Source organism: Balaenoptera ricei, chromosome 2 (assembly GCF_028023285.1).
Source record: "Balaenoptera ricei isolate mBalRic1 chromosome 2, mBalRic1.hap2, whole genome shotgun sequence".
In the NCBI taxonomy this organism is placed as follows: domain Eukaryota; kingdom Metazoa; phylum Chordata; class Mammalia; order Artiodactyla; family Balaenopteridae; genus Balaenoptera; species Balaenoptera ricei.
Window position 1 is genome coordinate 19,221,879 of NC_082640.1, and position 21,897 is coordinate 19,243,775.

The 21,897-nt window shown below is 34.1% G+C and overlaps 1 protein-coding gene across 13 annotated transcripts in view; it reads right to left on the minus strand.

Annotated features, from left to right (window-relative positions):
- ABI1 (abl interactor 1) overlaps positions 1 to 21,897 on the minus strand; it is a 95,739-nt gene that overhangs the window by 6,310 nt on the left and 67,532 nt on the right. The window contains exons 3-9 of one of the 13 annotated variants that reach the window (XM_059911990.1): positions 20,577 to 20,753; positions 15,309 to 15,323; positions 14,476 to 14,576; positions 13,033 to 13,173; positions 10,341 to 10,441; positions 9,347 to 9,427; positions 4,518 to 4,694 (exon numbers count right to left, since the gene is read on the minus strand). In XM_059911990.1, the coding sequence (XP_059767973.1) occupies positions 4,518 to 4,694; positions 9,347 to 9,427; positions 10,341 to 10,441; positions 13,033 to 13,173; positions 14,476 to 14,576; positions 15,309 to 15,323; positions 20,577 to 20,753 (793 nt within the window). Of the gene's footprint in view, positions 1 to 1,119; positions 1,207 to 4,517; positions 4,695 to 9,346; positions 9,428 to 10,340; positions 10,442 to 13,032; positions 13,174 to 14,475; positions 14,577 to 15,308; positions 15,324 to 20,576; positions 20,754 to 21,897 lie in introns of all 13 variants that reach the window. The other 12 variants (XM_059911991.1, XM_059911914.1, XM_059911907.1 and 9 more) reach the window with 12 other exon arrangements.

Genomic DNA, 21,897 nt, shown 5'->3' on the forward strand with positions numbered 1-21,897 from the left:
TAGGACATAACACTGAATAAACAAATACCTGACTGGAGGAAGGGAGGAAATGTGGAGAATAACACAATAGGGTCAGCAAAAGCTGCACAGTGGAATTTGCCACAATGTTTCCTCCTGGAGGATGGGCTGGTCATGTGAGTTACACATTTGTTCAAACCATTCTGAGATTTATTTGCATGGTGATGATCCCAAATGGAGTGAATTAGTACTGGACCACCTTACCATATTAATCTCAACAGCTATTTTGGCATAATACAATTCAGTAATAGGGGTATTTTTCATTTTGCCAAATAACACTCACTATGATCATGTAGTTAGGATTATATATCTCCCAGAACATCAAAGTACTCAGGTAGTAATATAAAAACTACTCTATCCTAATTAAATCCATATATTCAAAAGAATTTCCAAAAGTCATTAAACTTGACCTTCAGAGAAGACCTAAAAAAGTTGACAGATTTGCATGTTCAGAAATCATCCTCATGGGCCCGCACATAGCCAAAACATGAAGAGGACTCTACACTGATTATCACTCTTAACAGAGAGCATGGATGTAATTTACTTATTCCTGCAGATTCATTTTTATCCTAACAACAAATCTTTATATAGGTTCAAAACGATTTACGTACAAAAATCTGAGGCTACAAAGTTTTCTCCAAAAATGTTTTGTAACCAAAGGAGGAAAAAAAAACCCAACGAAAAACAAAATAAAACACCTGTCCCAACTGCATGATAAATTTAATCTCACAGTGTAACTATCTATACATCTTGATGAGAACTCAATTCCCCTAATAACTATTGAAAGCTAGTAGTTTCCACACAATTTGAATTTTGGGGTTTGATTACTCTTTCCTTAAGAATCTGCAAAGATCAGATTTCATGTTTTAGAACATGTAATTACATAAGAAAACTGCAGTTTTGAAAGTCATCTGAGTCAGTAATCATGCACACAGAGGAAAAACTGAAGATCGTGCTCTTCAGTTTCAATAACATATCTGCACCTCTTTTCAAGATAAGATTAGCTTCTCAATAAAAGTAAGGAAAATGATGACTCATCAGCCATGCATGCTATAAGGAGACAGCCTCTACTCTTGGATAGCTCGGTTTTTCCAAACTTACTGTTTTCCTGCACCCTGGCCACGAAGCCTGTGAGAGGTATCTGTGGAGTCAACTGAGGCATAGGGGGAGGGGGTGGAGCAATAGAAACTGGCGGCAACAACACAGAATGGGGGAAGTAAAACAGATAAAGGAAAGAAAAGGAAACAAACAAAAAGCAGAAGTCAGTTACAAAGACCACAAACATAAGTATGCAAAGAACAGTCTGCAAATGAAACAAAACAAAACAAAAAACAAAACAAAAACCTGCAGAACCTTCTTCAAGTTCATTTCCCAGGAGCAAACCTAAAGCTGAGTTGTGTTTAGCCAGCTGGTTAATTTTATTAAAAAACAAACACATTTGCTTTAATCCTAATGTTATATTGTTTGGGTAAGATTTAAATTTACCATCACCCTCACTTTCACGCAATGAAATTTTTGAATTCTAAGGAAAGACTTTAAAAAAACAGGTAACAGTGAAATACCAATAAAGGTTTCCAGGATGTTGTGTCTTTGCCTTATCTCTCTAACCTAACAGGTATGTCTAGCTTTAGGGTAATGTAAATAAGAACCTAAATAAACAAAACGAATATGTTACAGGATAGCTGTTTATTCCATGTATAAATAAATGCATTAATTACAGGTTTCCTTTAAAAACAATTATTATATATCTAAATTTACACACAGCTCTCTAGGAAAAACCCTTGTTTGTAAAACAAGGTTATTATTACTTTTTAAGTTGACAGTTTTATTTTTAAAGACATCACTCTTAAATTTACTAGGGCATAAGAGTGCTCCATATACCATGTTAATTGTTCACTGAATTTCATGGCATATTTCAAGTGACCTTCTTCCTTTCATCACTATTCTGAAAAAGGAAACCTAATCTAACAATAAGGTAAAATATGCAATTATTTGCATTAAAGTAATTTCTAAAGAATCACTGGGGAAAAAAAAAAAAAAGAATCACTGGGTAGCTGGAAACATACTACGTCTTCTTTCTGGAGAACACATAATTTATAGGAAACTGACAGCAAATGCTCATGTGGACAGCAAATGTATTAAAAATTAAAATTATCTAAAAGTAAATATTCATATATTTACCACCCTGTCTTATTTTAACAAGATGGTAATGGCCAAAGATTCCTTAGAAAAAGTCAATAGAACTGAATTACAAAATTCAGTTTACTGGTAGTCACCAAGAAGTGACACTAAACTGACAGGGAAAAACAACTGATTGGCTCCCAAGGATCATTTAATTGAAAGATTGTTTCAATTAATCCAATCTACAAATTCTGTTTGGTGAGCATAAAAATATGAAAGATGTTCAGTGTACAAATAAGCAACAACTTAAAGCAGTATATGTGCATTAATATTCATTGCATGGCTAAAAATAACATTCAATTCACTATGAAATTAGTCCTGGTTCATTCTGATACTCTGTATATAGAAGTATACACAAGTATGTATATACTGGAACAAGTGTGTGTGTGTGTGTGTGTATATATATATATATACACACACACACAGACACACTTGTTCCAGTATATACATATATATACTTTTAATAAATAAAACATTATAGCTTTTTAACTTAAAAAAAACTCCCACAAACCTAAAAAATTTTTTTAGAAACAACCCTTAGTAACGAGCCATGCTGGTTAGTACATAAAGAAAAAGAGGCTATGTTGTGACAATACTAATCATTATCACCACATTTAGACAGAAGGGGAATATGCACATCAAAACACTAAAAACATTTACATACTACTACTACTACTACTACTACTACTACTACTACAACACCAACAGTAACTCAGGTTGAAGGATAATTAATTTGACAACACACAGTAATATATTTAAAATTTGAGGCCAAATTTACTTTATGATGTCCAAAAATACAGACATTCAGCAATGAAAATGTCTTGTTTGAGGATAAGCAACCCACCCAAGTACTGTTAAAACAGAACTACACAAACATGTATCAGGTGAAGAGTCACCAGAAACCCTATTTGCGGAGTAAACTAAGCGAGGAAAAGAAAAATAATGAACACAAAGATGGGATCTAAAAATGCAGAATATGAAAAAAAATTAAAACTTCATGAAACTAGTGAGACTGATAATCAGATTAACTGTGGAATTCTCAGCCGCCAGCTACTTTTCATTACCAAAAGGAGACCAGGGGAAATGTGAGGTAAAACTCTAACTGGTAAAGTTTCTTAGTAGCTTGGATGAAATTTTTAGTCTGGAAAAGAGTTGTATAAATTTTGGGATTATCTGTGAGTTGTGATATTTCTGCTAAAGTGGTTTTCAATTCTTAGGAGTTTTTTTGTTTATAACACAATTAGTCTTTAAAGTTTAACCAAAAAAACAAATAACAGAACTTTCTCCTTAGCTCTACTTTAAAACACTTGTTCAAAACATGCATCATAAATAAAAAGAACTTAAAACCAACTTTCTATGCAAATATGGAGTATTCAGTGTTTTTTTAGGTAAAATAATATAACATAACGTGCAGCCTACAAAAGCCACATGGGAAAGTGTTTCAGTCTATCTATGCCTGGTGATCACCGCTTCAAGCCAGTAACAAATACTGAACTGGCTCATTTCAGATTTCTCCTGGTTGGACTGAGCATCTTGATATGGAAAGTGAAATTAATGACTACCCTAAGCAATTTGAACTTTCTCACATTTTATGCCAAAGCTATTTTCTAATCTTGTCAGCCTTTAAACACTGATTGCAGTTAGTGTTGAGATGTGCAATTTGAGGTGAACAGAAAGAAATCAAAAGAAAGTCCTCCCCACTGTTACAATTATTAGAGATAGAATAAGCAGGCATCACAAATGGTTTTTAATGGTTTGGAACTCATTTAAGTATAGGTTAGCAAGCTTAAAAGTGATAGCCAGCAATTTCGTTATATTATTGTAAAGAAAAACTGTCACAATGTTTTTAAGTTTACTGTTATTGAACTGTATCAACCATGCCAATAAAAATAAATTCAGCTTAATTAATTTCAGTGTTTTTCTTCTGTAGTTCTACCTACAGTAGTAAAAATTTCATCAATTAAATTTTAGTATACGAGTATACTCAGTAAGCCTGAATTTTTTGGAAAGGGATAAGCAATTATTCTTAAAATGATATGCTCCAAGGTCTAACTTTTTTTTTTTTGGCCGCACCATGCAGCATGCGGGATCTTAGTTCCCCAACCAGGGCTCAAACCCGCGCCCCCTGCAGTGGAAGCGCAGAGTCCTAACCACTGGACAGCCAGGGAAGTCCCCAAGGTCTAACTTCTTAAAACAAAAATAAACATGAAATAGCACGGTTTCAATTGTTGTCTATCACTGGCAAGAATAACAATTTCAAATAATTTCCTTCAAAAGGAGCTCCACTGCTGCCGTACACCTGCAAAGCACAAGCTTACTTGAATTCTGAGAATAAAGTGGACCTCCATTAACATGAGGCTGAGCAGAAAACTGAGCCGTCACAGAGGGAGTCCGTCTGTATCCACCAGAAGATGTCGAGGAAGTGGTAGAGTTGTGTCGAGAAATCTGCCTGGTCATTGTGCCATACTGGGAACCAGGAGCTGAGCCCGGGGCTGCTGAAAAGCATTAGTCAAAGGCAACCAACAAAGAACTTGAGCATTGCACGTCACCTCCGATGGCAGAACAAAGAGAAGGAGACTATCAGCAAGAAATGTTTATTACTTTTTAAAGCCCACAGCACAAAATAAAGAGAAAAGTAAAGATAAAACACAAACAGCTCTATCTCTGAAGTTACAAAAAGAAGGAAAAACAGATACTGTGTGGAAAGTGCAAAAGTAAAGAAGTAATATTCTTAAGCCTTTTAATTTAGCATAATACCAAATGGTATTTTGCTAATAAAATGTATAAATTTTTTTCTGTAACATTTTAGAACATACAGCTTTTATATGTCAACTGTGTCTCTCCAACAAAATAAGTACCAAATGATAGTCTGAGGTGGAAAGCATCAGTTTTTAGATGTGAATGTCTTAATATCTGGTTTACAAACTTCTTCTCCTTTCCATTGCCAAATCTTCAGAAGCACAGTATAAGAATCTATCCAGCCAAACCCGGCTTAAATTATAAAATTTAAACAGTTAAGCATATTTTCCACATGTACTACTATATTTATTTGAATGTTTAATGTATTAGCAGTTATTACCAATACATATTATAGTAGAATCATTTTTAAGAGAAGTACAATTTCTAGTTTCAAAGCACTTATATATAATGTCAGATTCGTTGTATATCTCCCAGCTTTTAAGAATTACACACTTTGCCCTATCACTTACATTTCTGTAACTGATAAAGCTGAAAAAAATTTTGGACTCTGTAAAACATGGACATTTTAAGGCAGCTTTGTGTAGAAAATCCATTATCTTTTTCCATATACTTGGAGGGCTTTTTTTCCATACTACACCCAAAGCACTTTTTTTTTTTTAATTATCATGCATATCTAAACTAACTAAAGTATTAACAATACTTAAAATTTTATTCAATGTCATCTTTACCAACATTTCAGAAGTTTAAAATTTTAAAGGTTAATATAAAGTTCAAAGCCTCTAAAGTTAACTATACCTTCCAAAGGTAACTTCAGGATTAACATTATCCTCCCCAACATCTAACCACGACTGAGTAAATAAAAAGACAACATCCTGGTTTCCTTTCATTCAGTCATCCAATTCAACCTCTCCTAGAGGTCATATAAATTATTAGAAAAAAACCATACAGCAGAGGTTGTTCATTAAAAGAAGTGCTAATATTCAACATTTTGGAGCTCCCAAGCCACAGGCATCACTAATTATTTAAATCATCCACATGCTCAATTTCTAAACAGAAAAACACTTTATAAATAAGAGTCTATTCAAATGCCTTCATGAATGAGTAACTCTGGACAGGTAAGTTTTCCAAAGAGCTAAGAAATAACCCTTTAACCATTTTTAATAGAAATCTCAATAAAATGATTTCTATATTTCTTTTGACTTATATAAAAACTGTATAAAATCCAGGTTATTTGCCTTGGTGAGTTAAAACCAAAATAAAGCTATTTAATAGTAGTTCCAAACTATGCCTATTTAAGAATTTATTTTAATATTTTATTAAAATAAAATTATGAAGTAAATAATACCAAAGGGTGTATGATTGATATATAATTATACATGCTATATATAAATAATACATATATACATATACATATGGTTACATATACTAATATATATAATTATTTATAGTGGTTATGTATAATTTGTTTACATAAATATTATTTATATTTTTATATATATTACATATATATATTTTAAGGAAAAATAAATACTCAGCTCCAAGAACTAGAATATTACCAGTATCACTGAAGCTTCCTGTTTGCCCCTTCTGAACCCCAAACTCCAAAACATATGTGTTAAACATTCTCTCTCTTCACCATACAGTAAGTCCCCTACACACGAACCTTCAAGTTGCAAACTTTCAAAAGATGCGAACATGCATTCACATGTCCAATCACGTAAAGTTAGTTCACGTGTCTGGCGTACACTGTCATGTGCGTGCATCCTCTACAAGTGGTTGTGCTTTTGTGTACCTTACTGTACAGCACTGTGTAGAGTACAGTAGTACAGTACCTTTATTTCAAGCCCAGGATGTCCAGAAGCAAGTGTAAAAGCAGCAGTGGTATAGCTGGTACTACTGTACTTTTCAAGGTACTGTACTATAAGATTAAAAATGTTTTCTTGGGGCTTCCCTGGTGGCTCAGTGGTTGAGAATCTGCCTGCCAGTGCAGGGGACATGGGTTCGAGCCCTGGTCTGGGAAGATCCCACATGCCGCGGAGCAACTGGGCCCGTGAGCCACAACTACTGAGCCTGTGCGTCTGGAGCCTGTGCTCCGCAACAAGAGAGGCCGCAACAGTGAGATGCCCGTGCACCGCGATGAAGAGTGGCCCCCGCTTGCCACAACTAGAGGAAGCCCTTGCACAGAAACGAAGACCCAACACAGCCAAAAATAAATAACCAAATAAATTAAATAATTAAAAAAAAATCCATAGACATAGGTACTTCATAGCCCAAGAAATTAAAAAAAAAAATGTTTTCTTTATGTTTTGTGTTTGTTATGTATTATCTGGGTGAAAAGTGTTATAAACCTATTACAGTACAGTACTACATAGCCAACTGTGTTAGTTGATACCTAGGCTAACTTTGTTGGACTTACGAACAAACTGGACTTAATGAACGTGCTCTCAGAATGGAACTTGTTCGTATGTAGGGGACTCACTGTATACAGTTTTTAAAAAATCATAGATAATTATAACCTTAAACAATACACATAGAGATCTTGCAAATTTATAAACTTTCATAATGGAATGATTATGTATTGATTATGTATTCTTGCTGTTTTCCTTTGATATTATCTTTTAAGATTCATCCATGTTGATAAGTATATCAATATATCATTCATTTTTATTGCTTTATTTGCATATGAACATGCCACAATTATTATCCATTCCACTGTAGACATTTGGGTTGCATCCAGATTTTTGCTATTATTATTATACCGCTACTGTGAACATTCCTAAATATGGTTCCTAAGTTTCTCTGGAACAGTGGTTCGCAAACTTCAGCAGTGATCAGAATTTCACCTTGAGGGCTTGTTATAATACAGGCTGCTGGGCTCCAGTCTCAGAGTTTCTGAATGAGTAGGTCTGGAATGGGACCTGAGAATTTGCATTCCTAACTAGTTCCCCCATGATGATGACGCTGTTGGTCTGTAAATCATACTCCAAAAGCCACTGCTCTAGTATAGTGGTTTTTAAACTTTATGGTTTTAGGATCCACTCTAAAATTAGAGAACCTCAAAAAATTTTTGTTGAAGTGGGTTATACCATATTAGAAACTGATTAATTACCATAATTAATTACCATATTAGAAATTAAAACTTATTTATCTTTAAAATACATAAATACACAAATACACAATCCATTAGCTGTCAAAAATGATGTTATTATATGTTATGTAGCCTCTGGAAAATTCCACTGTGTGCTTGTATAGAATGAGAATAAAAAAGGCAAATAAGTCAGTATTATTATGAATATAGTTCTGACCGCAAAAACTCCAAGAAAGGATTTTGGCAACCCCCAGGAGTTCCATAACCATGTTTTGAGAACCAGTACGCTAGGGCAAATATCTAGAAATGAAACTGATAAATCTAAGGTAGAAACCTGGTTCAACTTGACTGGGTAACAACAAATTATGTTCTAAAGTGACTGTATCAACAAATAAACTCCCACCAACAACGTACCTTTCTGTTACTGCACAACCTCATCAACATCTGGTACTGGTGGACTTCTACATTTTTACCTATCTGGTAGCTATAAAATAGTATCTCATAGTTTTTGTTTTCCTGATTATTAATTAGGTTGAGGGCATTTTTTTTCCACATGGACTTTCTGCCAACAATTTCTATTACTTAGGTCTTTTGTTTATTACTTCCTTTTCCCCTTTCCTCTGAGTACAAGTGCCAATGTTTTGAAAAGAAGTTGCTAGATGGCTTTATTTCACCTAAGCTCTCAATATTTGAAACAGCTCTTTATCCATTTCCACCCAAATGCTACTGTGCATTTCTAGGCTGAATGATTTTATACCAAGTCTATATTTGGAATTCCTTATATGCTCAATCCAGTCTCCCCCAACTTGGGAGCAATTTAAATGTATTTTATTAAACAAAATGTTTCATGGCATCCTCAGATGCCATAAATCCTGGGCTATCTCAGAGTTTTTCAGCTGTGACCCACTGGAAAGCCTCAGAGTACCCCACACCGCACACCATTCTCTTTTTCATCTTCTTCCTCTTGTCCCCCACCTTCACCCCACTCCTGTGACTGCGGTATACACCAGGGAGTTCCAAATCAAGTTTCACTTTAAAAAAATATTACATCACTAATAAAAAAAAATTTTTTTGAACAATCACGGCTATAATATTCCTAGAAAAATCTAAACAGAACAAATGCAAACCACATTAAATTGGTTATAAACTAGGCATAGAAGCATCTGACATCACAGAGAGGTTTCTGTGTAACTTCAGAGGCCTTTCACCAGAAGAAATTAGTGTAAATTAGATTTAATACTTTAAACTTTGTATTACCACCTACAACCTAACAACTACAAAAGCGAGCCGTCTAACAGAGGAGTTCACTATGAACTATGCACAGTAAGGTAAATCACTCCAATGGTTATGCAGTCTCACCTATCACAGTGTTCACGGGGAGAAGTGGTGGAAGAGGTGGTGCTGGTGGAGCTCCAGAAGGAGGAGGGACAGAAATGTTTTCTAATAAAATAGTTTATAATTCAGGTCAGAGTGCAATAAACAGAACTAATCATTCTGAAACAGTAAGGAAGTATGTTTTGGAAATAAGAAAAAAAGAGAGAGATACCCATATGTAAAGCATGTTCGAATGAGTAAGAATTTTACTAGGTAAAAAGGCCATTGAGTTCACGCTTTCATTAACTATAAAATATGCCTGTTTTTATAAGTAGCTTTTTCTCCTTTTTCAACAACATCCTTGAGAAACTAAGTATTTTTCCCTAACAACTTTTGATTATCAAACTTAAAGTGTGCATTTTTAACACCATAAAGTCTTCCTTTCACTTAATAAAAAATCAAGGGACCAATTTAATGCTCTGCTATGATTTCTTAAATTTTTATATAATCTAAAAAGTAAAAGAGCTTTTCCTAGTTTAATCCCATTTTATATTCATGGCATTTTACTGAAATATGTATTGAATACCATACATAAATGTAGTAAAGTCACAAAACCAGCTAACAGTGGAGTTGACATACTTACTAGCCTACAAGGCAACATCAAAGTTCAATGATACATAATTCACATTAAAGACACTGATCTTTTGGTTGAATTATCAATAATATTGGCTTGCTCTTGAAATAATAAATATCATTCTTGACTTGTGCCCAAGGCAAGTATTTCTAAAGCAAAATGTCCAAAAAGTTATTTAATAAAGCTATTTAATATGCTTTTCTATAAGTAAGGAGAAACATCTGCAAAACTCTAAACACCCTGTGAAAACCAATCAAAAATTGTTTTTAAATTTGCTTTCATTCTGGCAACAATCGCATTAAGTTTAATAAATAGTTTTATCTAATGTAATTAAATTATTTCAGACTTCCATAATAAAGCTCCTAACTACTACCACATATTAAAATGGGTGAGTATATGACATACCTGGTCCAATAGTGGGTGGTGAGGGTGTAGGCACGGCAATGGGAATGCCAATACTGCTGCTGCCACTGTTTTCTCGGCTTCCACTTCCTCCACTGCTTCCACTGCAAAGGAGAGAGAAAAACCATGAAAAGAGCAATTCTAGAGATTTACTCAGAAAAAAAATCAACTCAAAGCCACTAAATACTCCTTTTATGATGCATATGTGTGTGCTTGTATGTATACATACACTTATATATAAAGAAAAATTTTAACTGTCCAATATAAATTTTAACCCTAATACTTGAAGTGGTTCTTGTTTCACTCTATTTCTCCATCTACTGAAAAACCAATATAGTCACGTAGTACTCAGAACTATAAGAGATCATTGAGACATGAATGACCAATATAATCTTATAGTACAATGAGTCAACAAGGATTTATTTAAAACCTCGTGTAAACAGCAGTGAACAAACAAGACATGAACCACAATGTCATGGAGCTCTTCGCTGAGACTGTGAAAATTGACATTAACAAATAGTGTGATGGAAGCCACAGAAGATGCCATGGAAGTTAATAAAAACGGTAACCAGTTTTAGTCTGAAATTAGTACGTAAACCTCCACTCATCTCAAAGAATGGCAATAAAACAGGGAAATGTTTGGAAAAAATGAGCAAATGACAAAAAAAAGACAAATAAGACAATAATGAAGTTTCAGCAAGGCACAGTCTAGAATGGATGATACTACTAAACTCTAACCAATTACTTCTATGGACTTACTGTCCCTTTAGGTATACAACCTCGCGCTGACCGGTTTTAGTAATGTATGTGTGCACGTGTACATTATGCAAATATACATATGTACACGTGTAGCCTTAAGCTCCATATTATACTTTTAAAAATCAACATCATTGGCTCAGTAGGCCCAGAAACCCAGCAGGGCAATGATTTGCACTTCCTAGATAAGTTTTTTTTCTCCAATATGAGCATTCTATAATCACATTATCATATACTAATAGAAAGGGGAAAAAAGCTATTTATATAACAAAAATAGCTTTGATATGAAGGCCTCCCTCCTCCCAAGCTGGCCAATACTCTGCTTTCTGCCACCACCGTATCACAGACAGATGAATATTTTTGCACTTATGCGTTTCCACAATTACTGGCTTACGTGCCTTTTTCTAACATGGAGGTTGGCAAGTTACAGCCCACAGGCCAAATCTGGCCCATGGTCTGATTTTTACAACCTGTGAGCTAAGAACATTTTTTTTTACATTTTAATTCGTAGAAAAAAAATCAAAAGAGGAATAATATTTTATGACGCATTAAAATTATATTAAATTCAAATTTCAGTGCCATATATAAAGTTTTACTGGAACATGAGCCATGCTCATTCATTTACGTGTTGCTGGTAGCTGCTCTCATGCTACAATGATAGAGCTGAGTAATTGCAGCGGAGACCATATGGACCACAAATCCTAAAGTATTGACAACCTGGCCCTTTATAAAAAACTTTGTTGATCCCTGTTCTAACAGAACAAGCTCCTGAAAAAAAGAACTATATCTCATACGTATATCCCTGATATCTAATGAAGTAACTCTTAACAACTAGTTGTTGAATATGATTAAACTATTACTACATCCACTATAAAGAACAACCATGGTTTGGTATAATAATTCGATAATAAACATATAAAAAAAAACCAATTTTGGTCCTCATTGAACTTACCCTGATTCAGTAACTGCAGATATCAATATGACAATTTATTTACTAACAGTAACAACAACAAATAACAATTACATAGCATCTAAGAGCGTGATATATCCTGCGTAACTAAAGCCCCCAAAATGATTTTACCAAGCTGTCTCTCTAATAAAACCAACCTAAAAGTCAAGGTAAAGAGGTTCCTTGCCCAAGTTATTAAGTGAGAGGTAAAAATCAAAGAATAAAACAAATTGAGCTATATGATAAATTTGTCTGGCTTTATAAACGTGCCCAAAAATAAAGTGGCTACTTTTGAGGGGAGGAAGGCAGAGGCAATAACTGGGAAAGGGTCTGAGGGGGATTTCTGGGTTGCAGTTATGTTCCATTTTCTGATCTGGGTGATGGTTACATGACTATATTCAATTTGTATTAATACATCAAGTTGTTATACTTAATAAACTATATACTTTTCTGAATGTATGTTATGTTCCATAACCAAGTTTTTAAAAATCCACTGGGTAGCTGATTTCTAGAACTTTTTTAAAAGAATTTATACAATAACATATTCCAGTATATCAACTCTCTTAAGAAATTCTTCCTCAGATCTAAACTGTTTTCTTTCCTCCAACCTCTTAAAGTTTAAATCACATTGTATAGTTTCTGATGTTTAACCTTTTATCCAAAAAATTTAAGAGTGGTTACCTTAATCTTTTCTGAAAGACTATTTCAAAAAAACATTCTTCAGACTTCATCCAAATATACATTTGTACCTCTTGCAAAAGGAGGAAATACTAGCAATCTGCTAGCAGTATAAATAGATACTAAAAAATCTAAAAAACAGAAGTTATAACATAAATTTAAAGAAATATATACAATATTAATACCCTCAACTTTTATATTCTATATTAGCCTTAGACTAGCACTTTACCTTTACCAGCAACTCTATAGGAGTTTGTCACCAATCAATAACGCACATTCTCAGATGTTCAAAGGCTCAACCTAAAAATTTACCTGTGTGTCCTCGGTCTCTGATTTAAAGAAGCTGTCCTGCCTGGACTATGCTGACTTCCAAGCCTAGCAGGACTTGTCATGTAGTCATTAGGAACTGTCGGAGGTTTAACAGGTTCCAGGGTTTTGTAAGGAGTATTTCGTCTAAAGAAGCATAATAGAGAAAGGAATAATGAATAAGAAAGATAAATGGTATTTTCTCCCAAATTTGTGACTGTCCCTTTATAACCAAGTATAACACAAGTTTTGGGTTTTTTTAATAATAAAGTTTGTTTTTAAAAAAAGTTTCAATTGGGGTGTATGAATTTTGTTACTTTAACACAAAAGCTAAAATTTGTTGCCTTTTCTTAGGAAAACCAATGGAAAGGGTAATTTAAAAGTTCTCATCTTATTTCTAAAAATCATGGTTGTAATTTTTTTAATGCTCAGTAATATCAAACTTTGAAATACATATTATTCCCAGCTCAGTAACCCACAAGCCACTGTCCTTGTATATTATGGAAGCTAAATATCTCCTCTGCAATTTACTCCTATCTCAATCTAGAGATATATGAACAAGTACATTCTGATCCTAGATGTGATGCCATTAACTTCTCAATAAATGATTTTAACTTTTCTATTTAATAACTTCATATGTTTTTTTCAGGGGTAAGGGGTTTACAGAATGAAAATAGAAACTAAGATCCTACGAGAAAGCTGATTGCTGATCCCTGTTACTATAAAATAATGATTCCCCCACCCCTCCACCAAAAATAAGGAGTCTAATTTTCTATAATAAGGTGAACAATCTTTCAGAAATGTCTTACGAAGTATTCAATATTTGTATTGCATTGAAAACTGGAAAGGAAGAAGCCACAAACAATTACCTTTTCTACTTCTCCACTGGCCTTCTCACAAAGCTACTCTAGAATGAAGGGCCTTAAGATTACCAGCAGAAGCACAGTTAGAAGTACTCCAAGTAAAGAGTCCCCAAGTCTCAGGGGAAACAGAAGAACTGCAGGCTAGCAAACCAAAGTACGCAAAGTAGACCACTTATTCAAAGCTCTGTAATATCAATATTGCAAATACATGTGAAGACACCATATATGGAACCTTCTGGTCATTTCATTTTAAATAAACGTAACTCAGATTTATATATAAATCTTTTTATATATGTATTTATATATTTATATTTTTTAATGAATTAGAAGATAATAAATGAATAATGCTCATTTACATACATACAAAAAAACTTTTCTAGTACAGAATTCCTTAGAGAATATTATAGAACAGGCAGGTTCATTTTGGATTCTGTTCAAGGAAATAGGAACCAAAATCAATTTGTAAAAGGTAGTATTATCACACAGAGAGGGTCCCGTCACAAGGATCCATACATTTACTGAAGTCACAAAAACATCTCTTCCTTTGACATACAAATCCTCTTGTAAGATGTAGCTGAATTCTTACCCCAACGTTCCCCGGCCTGACATGGGAGGACTTGGTGGTTTCTGAGTAGGAGGATTTGTTCTTGACAGTGTGCCAGTTCTTGCAGGCTGGTTATTTCCATGCTAAAATGTGGAAAGAAAAGCTTTTAGTTTTATATCAAATTGTTCTCTTGGTGTTTTGACACCATGTATTATTTTTTTTTAATATCAGAATGTGAAATAAGGATTCCCAGACAGTTTTAATAACAGACTTTGGTACTACATTTTAAAGAGTCAAGATACCACTGGCACTTGGCTTTTCTTATTATTTTATGCCCTTCATACCAATTTATTGAAAAATACAGGTGAGATTATTGAATTTTATATATTATTTTATTGTTAAAAATGTTCACTGAGATCTAACTTATCTGCAATTCAAATGCTGGGTTTCTTAAAACTTTTGAAATGTGTGCATGAATATAAACTGCAGATCTCAGTGTCAATTTGCTAAAATATTCATCTAAAAAAATCATCTCTATCCCAACAACTCAGTAACAAAGTCATATATAATGCCTGGGAAACCTCCTAATTGTAAGTCAATAAAAGCAAGGCAACTATCAAAAAATGAGCAAAGCAATAAATGTTAGCAAAATTAATGTTCCTATATAAATGCAGATGTCAATATATCTTTGATATATTAACACATCCAAGCTAAATGTTGCTGATTTGAACTGAGTTTGAGTATATTTAATCTACATAAATCCTATGGGGATAAAGCAGACAGACATAGGAAAAGTTTTCAAATTTTAGTGGCTCTGCAGCCTCTATCAATATAGAGGGAAAACTGTGGATCAAATGATAAGTAGTAACTCTTACCTTGGCTTTTAGCCACTTTACGTTGCAAAAAAAGGGGGGAAAAAGTAGAAATTAATTCTAGATAAGTTATATCTGATAGGACAGGTTTACATTTACAGTTACTCAATTCATGTTAATAAGCTTTTACCCAGCCATATTTCAAATATTTTGTAAAGAAAAGATATCCACAAGCAAAAGGGAAATATTCATGGGTATCACATATTTTTTCAAAATAATACATTCATAAGGAAATCAATTATGCCAATCTCATGCAGCTCCAGTAATTTCTTAGGTCAGTATTTTATCCTATGAAATTAATCCAACTGAATCATAGATGATTTAAAAAACAAACTTTAATTTAAACACAAACACCATACCTCATTAAATGTATGGCTACTTTAATACATCAGTGTACAAGACCTAAGACTGCTGGATAATGAATGCCCATGTATGAGTATTCATTATTTGAATGGTAGTATAGTATTTTAAAGAGTGATAAACTGCAAATGTTAAAATTCAAAATCACAGCTTGTTTTCCAAATTCAGAAAAGGACCTAGCACCTCAGTGTTTAAAAACAAAATTACAATGCACAATAATAGCTTAGCCAGATTCTAATTAAGGAACAAGCAAACGGTCTGGATACCCTCTCATGTGTAGCTTATGAATACAAATCCTGACCAGGCCAACACTAGTAGAAAGTTGTATGTTGCTTTAGTTCTAAATTTTCTTCTGAACAAGTTTGACCATAATTCAAAACTGAAGAAAAGCTCCTTTGATCCTAAAGGCTACTTCTATGAAAACTGGCTAGCTTATATATATGAAATAATGTGTACAAAGCATCCTACTTGTACCACGCCACTTAAGAAAAAAATATCTTCAGGTTGCAGAGTCTTTTCCTACATTTTGGGGTGGGGCGTGGGGTCTCAAGTTCTTTCCATAACACCTGCCATTCTAAATATGTATCTATCATTTTTCAAGTGACCACAGAAGCAACATTAAGGAAATCATCCAAAAATGGAATATCCTTTGACTTATATTCTCATTTCTAGAAACTGTGCCAGGATCTTGGTATTCTTTGGTGTTTGTTTAGAATAATATGGCTCATTTTTATCCTGATTAAACAATGTCTGGAATCCTACCTAGCCACTACATTTCACACCTGGATTTAGAAATTAAACTTGAATAACCTTATTATCCTTGAAGATAAGATTTATTAATATGATAGCATTATAATACACTAAATACTATTCTAAAGTAACTTAGAAATATTCTAAATATGACCACACATCTTCCCTCATTTGCTGTTTCAAGTGAACAAGAAACAAACAAACAAAAAAAACAGCATACAAGTATAAACTGGTCCCAAATGAAAGGATGAAAGGAGAATTTAATTGGGAATGAAAATTCTAGTTGAACTCTGCTACTGTGCAATGGTGTAACCTTTAACCTCTTATGGAGCACAGCCTCCTCTATTAAGTGCATGTTTATGTATACAGACGTGTTGGGGTTAGCTAGTGTTGGAAGGAAATGATCTCTATACCTTACAACTCAAAATATAATTGTTAGCAGCCTACAAAATTTTTCCATTTCAGTGTCCCCCAAACACATTCAAAACTAGGCTTTTTATTTCCTTAAGATCTCACTTCATTTCCTTAACATTTACATTTATGGATGAGTCAGTTTACCATTTCCTTGGAACCTTAGGTTGAAAACAGAACTCTCTTTGATTCCTACCTACCTGCAAGCCCTAAGTAGATCATAAGCTTTGCATACCACAGGTACAAAAGTCTGTAAGATGCCAATTCTTTCTCTGAAATGATTCATTAGCTCACTCCTCTAATAAAATCGAAACCTTTTAAAAATACCATTCCTACGTATTATAAAGCTTTAGTGTTTCCATTAATAAAATGTAACAACTCCTAGATCATATGGTCTTTTCACGGCTTGAAAACAAAGACATACGTGGAAAGTCCTTCATAAGTTATGAACCAGGCTATAAAGCTATTAATTATTATAACTGTTTAACAGAAATAATTTTAAATGTTTCTACTAAGTGCTCAAGCCTTCTCTAGTCTAAGCATACTCTGAAACCTTGTTCTTCCTTTTATTAGGATGAACTTTAGTATTTTTATTTTTATTTTATTAGGATGAACTTTATTGTTCATCTTCTTTTTATCCTCCTTTAGGCAAACTTTCTGGTAGTCTCTCTATGCAAGGATTCTCTTATCCATATCTTACGTTGTTTCCAAAAGTCAAACCAGACTTACCTTAAGACACTTTTTCCATATTTTAAATTCTTACTAAACTTATGTGTACCATCTATTTCATAGCATAAAATGCATTAACACAATAAATATCAATTAAATGAATAATACAAATACCAAAACACTAAAATTTACGTCATGAAAGAAGAAACTATGATGGCATATTAATCTTGGGGGGTAAAAAACAACACAAAACTTGGTAGCTGTAAGAAGAAATACTGGGACTTCCCTGGTGGTCCAGTGGTAGAGAATCCGCCTTCCAATTCAGGGGACGTGGGTTCGATACCTGGTTGGGGAACTAAGATCCCATGTGCCACAGGGCAACTAAGCCTGCACACCACAACTACTGAGCCCAGGCGCCTCAACGAGAGAGCCTGCAAGCCACAACTAGAGAGAAGCCTGTGCGCCGCAACAAAGACCCCGCATGCCGCAACTAAGACCCAACACAGCACCCCCCCAAAAAAAAAGAAAGAAAAAGATAATAAATAAAATAATTTTTAAAAGAAATATTAGGGGCTTCCCTGGTGGCGCAGTGGTTGAGAATCTGCCTGCCAATGCAGGGGACACGGGTTCGAGCCCTGGTCTGGGAGGATCCCACATGCCGCAGAGCAACTGGGCCCGTGAGCCACAATTACTGAGCCTGCGTGTCTGGAGCCTGTGCTCCGCAACAAGAGAGGCCGCAATAATGAGAGGCCAGTGCACCACGATGAAGAGTGGCCCCCGCTTGCCACAACTAGAGAAAGCCCTCGCACAGAAATGAGGACCCAACACAGCCATAAATAAATAAATTTAAAAAAAAAAGAAATATTAATATATTTGGATACGATTTTTTAACATCCTGTAAATATTTGTTTAAAATACCAAAGCATCAAAGTCAAAAGCCAAACAGCAGGATGAGGAAACATTTGCCAAAATATAAGGAGCTAATTTCTTTGATAGAAAAAAGAACCCTTACGAATCAGTAAGAAAACAAACTTCTAAATAGAAAAGTAGGCAAAAGATAAGAAAATAATTCTAGAACTGTAAGTACAGCGTCTTCCAATCCTTAAAAGTGCTTTAGACACTAATTTAAAAATAAATCTAAAGTTTTCCTCCTTGTAGTTTTGGCCCTGGCATTTGTTCATTAACTATTACCCAAATTTCCAACTTTCACAGATCTCTACAATCTTCTAGAAATATTTAAGTCAACAATTATTTCTTAGGGGAAATAAAACTGGATCAATATAGCTGCAATGAGACTACTGGGGGAAAAAAACTGTATGTATTTGTATATCAGAGAAACAAAATGTGGACAAATAAGCCACATATCAGCTTCTGAGATACACTGTTCTCACTGACCACCTACCCACGGTCAAAAAAATATTTCAAAATAGTCCGTACAACAATGTGAATGTACTTAATGCCACAGAACTGTACACTTAAAATGGTTAAATGGTAAATTTTATGTTATGTATATTTTACAATAAAAAACTTAAAAAAAAAAACAAAACCTGCGTCTAAAGTATCCACATTACAAAAAGTAGACTGTCAAAATTCACATTTGCAGACTTTCAGTATATATTATGCTGTTTACATTTCTCATTTATACATATATAATAAAATCGTTAAATTTTCTCACCCAAAATTTCCTTGTAAAATTTGGTTTCATTTTATACTCTGCTATGTACTATGTATTAAACTGTTAAACACAATTGTTAGTGGGGAGATAATAGAGGATAATCACTTCTAATATGGTGACAATTTTTTTTTTTTAATGAGTGTATATTGCTTTGGTAGGAAGAAAAATCAAGCAAAAGGGGAAGAAGTGAGCGCGTGAGAATGTGTGTGCACATGTGTATGTATACACATATGTGTATATACGTAATTTTTACTTCCAAGGCAGGTAATAATATTGTAAGTTCTTCCAAATTCTCAAAATTCAAATTCTGTAAATCAATCTAGTCTAAATACCTTAAATTAAAACTGAACTTAAGCTCTTAGACAACCCTAGCTACATCCTTGGGTAAAAATACAAGAAACAAGTAACCTCTTCTACATTTGCAAAGTGTTCCACCTTCCAAGGCTGACAGTGAAGGGCAGATTCCAATAGTCTCTGAGAAGAGCAGAATAAAGAGCAATGTTGCCAGCTATACCCCCTCTTGATCAGGAACCCCAGATAAGTCAGAATGCAACAAATCCAGCAGTAGCACCAGGCAGGTAACCAGCTAGGAAAAGCTTCAAGATCCTAGCTGACCCCTAAAAAAACTATTATAAATATTCTGGAGACCAGAAACAAAATCAAATAATGGTCCTCTAAGAAAGGGACTACCAAATTTCAGAGGAATAGTTTATCTTGAGCAAAGATAGCTACAGAATTCAGGTCATTCCGGATGCTTCCAAAATAACACATGAATATCTAAAAAGTTGAGAGGCCACAGGTATCCTTCAAGAACAGCTAATTCTGCCATGCTAAGAAATGGACAAGGGCAACAAACAATCCCTTCCCTAAAAGCCTGTTGGGGCAGCGGGTGGGAGAGTGGGGAGTGATGCACAGAACAAGATTACACACAATTGTTTCATTTTGCATAAACTGCTGAAATTATATCCACATCCACACAGATGTATTAATACACACATATTTACTCATAAATGAGTAAAAGTATTTATAAATTACTTTCTAAACCAATTCTGGAAAGCATATACATTTTTTATTCTTAAATATTCATTCAGTAGTGAAAACAAGACTTGGCATTCACAACACAAATTTATAACATTAGTCTAGGATTCAAACGGCTTAACAAATGAATGGCCATTTTAAGTTTTTATATCTTCTTGAATACAGCCTACTGCATAGGTAAAATTCTGCCCCAAGCTTAGTATAATACATAACTAGTATTAAATAAATGTTCTATGAAAATTGTAATGCTAATTACTAAGAGAATCTATTAATTCTTTAAGAAAATCAGCTTTCTCACTATATTTCCTATCCAAAATATTTATTGGATATGCAATTTATTTCAAGTTAATATAATATAAAACGCTTACCTTGACACCATGGCCCACATCATCCAGAACTGTATAGTCAATAGGTTTCCGAATATACCTTACAGGACGCTCCATATTTGCAGGTGCTATTATTTTGTGAGTTCTTGATGTATTCTTATTTGTTGTCAAAATACCAATCTCTCTTCGAGCCACTTTCTCTTTATGAATGTCCACAGTCTATATTTTAAATTTGAACAAAGCAAGAAAATATTATTTGGAAGAGTAAATAATATATACGATATCCACATATAATGGACCATAAGACTGTATCACATGTCTATTTTCCAGTGAATAATACTGTATCTTCCCCGTCAAAATTAAGCAAATTAATATCTTTCAGGCTCAAAACATGGACTATCTAAAGGTGATTAAAAGCACCAACTAAGTTATTGGTTTTGATTACAAAATGGTTCTTAGGAAAGCAATTTTCTTTCCTAAAAACCTGGTGTGTATGGAAAGGGAGGGCTCTTGCTCTGTGTAGCTTACACTTTATTTTGTGGGGATACAGACCAGAAAAAAAAAATCAATAATAACAACTAGATTAAGTACTATAATGACACACGCACAGTTTATTTGAAATTAAAGGTATTTAGAGCAAGATGTCCAACTAGGCTGAGAAGGCTTTATAGAGTAAGTAGGTTTTTAAAAAATGAATAAAAATATGAGGCAAATATGTAAATTATTCAAGGCAAAAAGAACATGTTGCAGACAAAGGTGTAAGAGAAAAAAAAAAAAAAAGATAAAACCAGAGGTTCCAATCTGGCAGCATGCAGCCTACACATCTGCAGCCTATCTAGTACTGGCCTTTACGGCTTTAAAAAGGTTTTTTTTTCCCCCTTATTTAATTGCCAACATTTAAAAACTGGGTAGTAGTCAGCACATGAGAAATAATTACACAACCACTCAACAATTTAAACTTTGGCCTAACAGTAATGCGAAACCAATAACAAATTGAAACTGAGTGACATCATCAGGTCTGCATTTTAAAAGATCCCTCTGGCACAGGTGTTGAGGACAGATAGAAGACTACTGGCAGTGAGACCAGTTAGGAAGTAATTACAGTAGCCTAGGTGAGAAAATGTAAGTATGTGAACTGAACTGAAAGGGGGTGGGGAAGGTATTGTCAGGAAAAAAAGTTTAATGTTATGTGCATTTCTGCACATCTTGTGAGAAGAGGTACTGATTCCCTTTGTTCTGTATATTTATATAGTAAACAGCCTTAGAAGATACAGTGTCTCCTCAAAGAGCAAAAGGCAGGTTTGTTTACTGTCCGGTATAATAAAGATACTGTCACTCCCCAGGGCAAAGGGCAGGAAGGCTT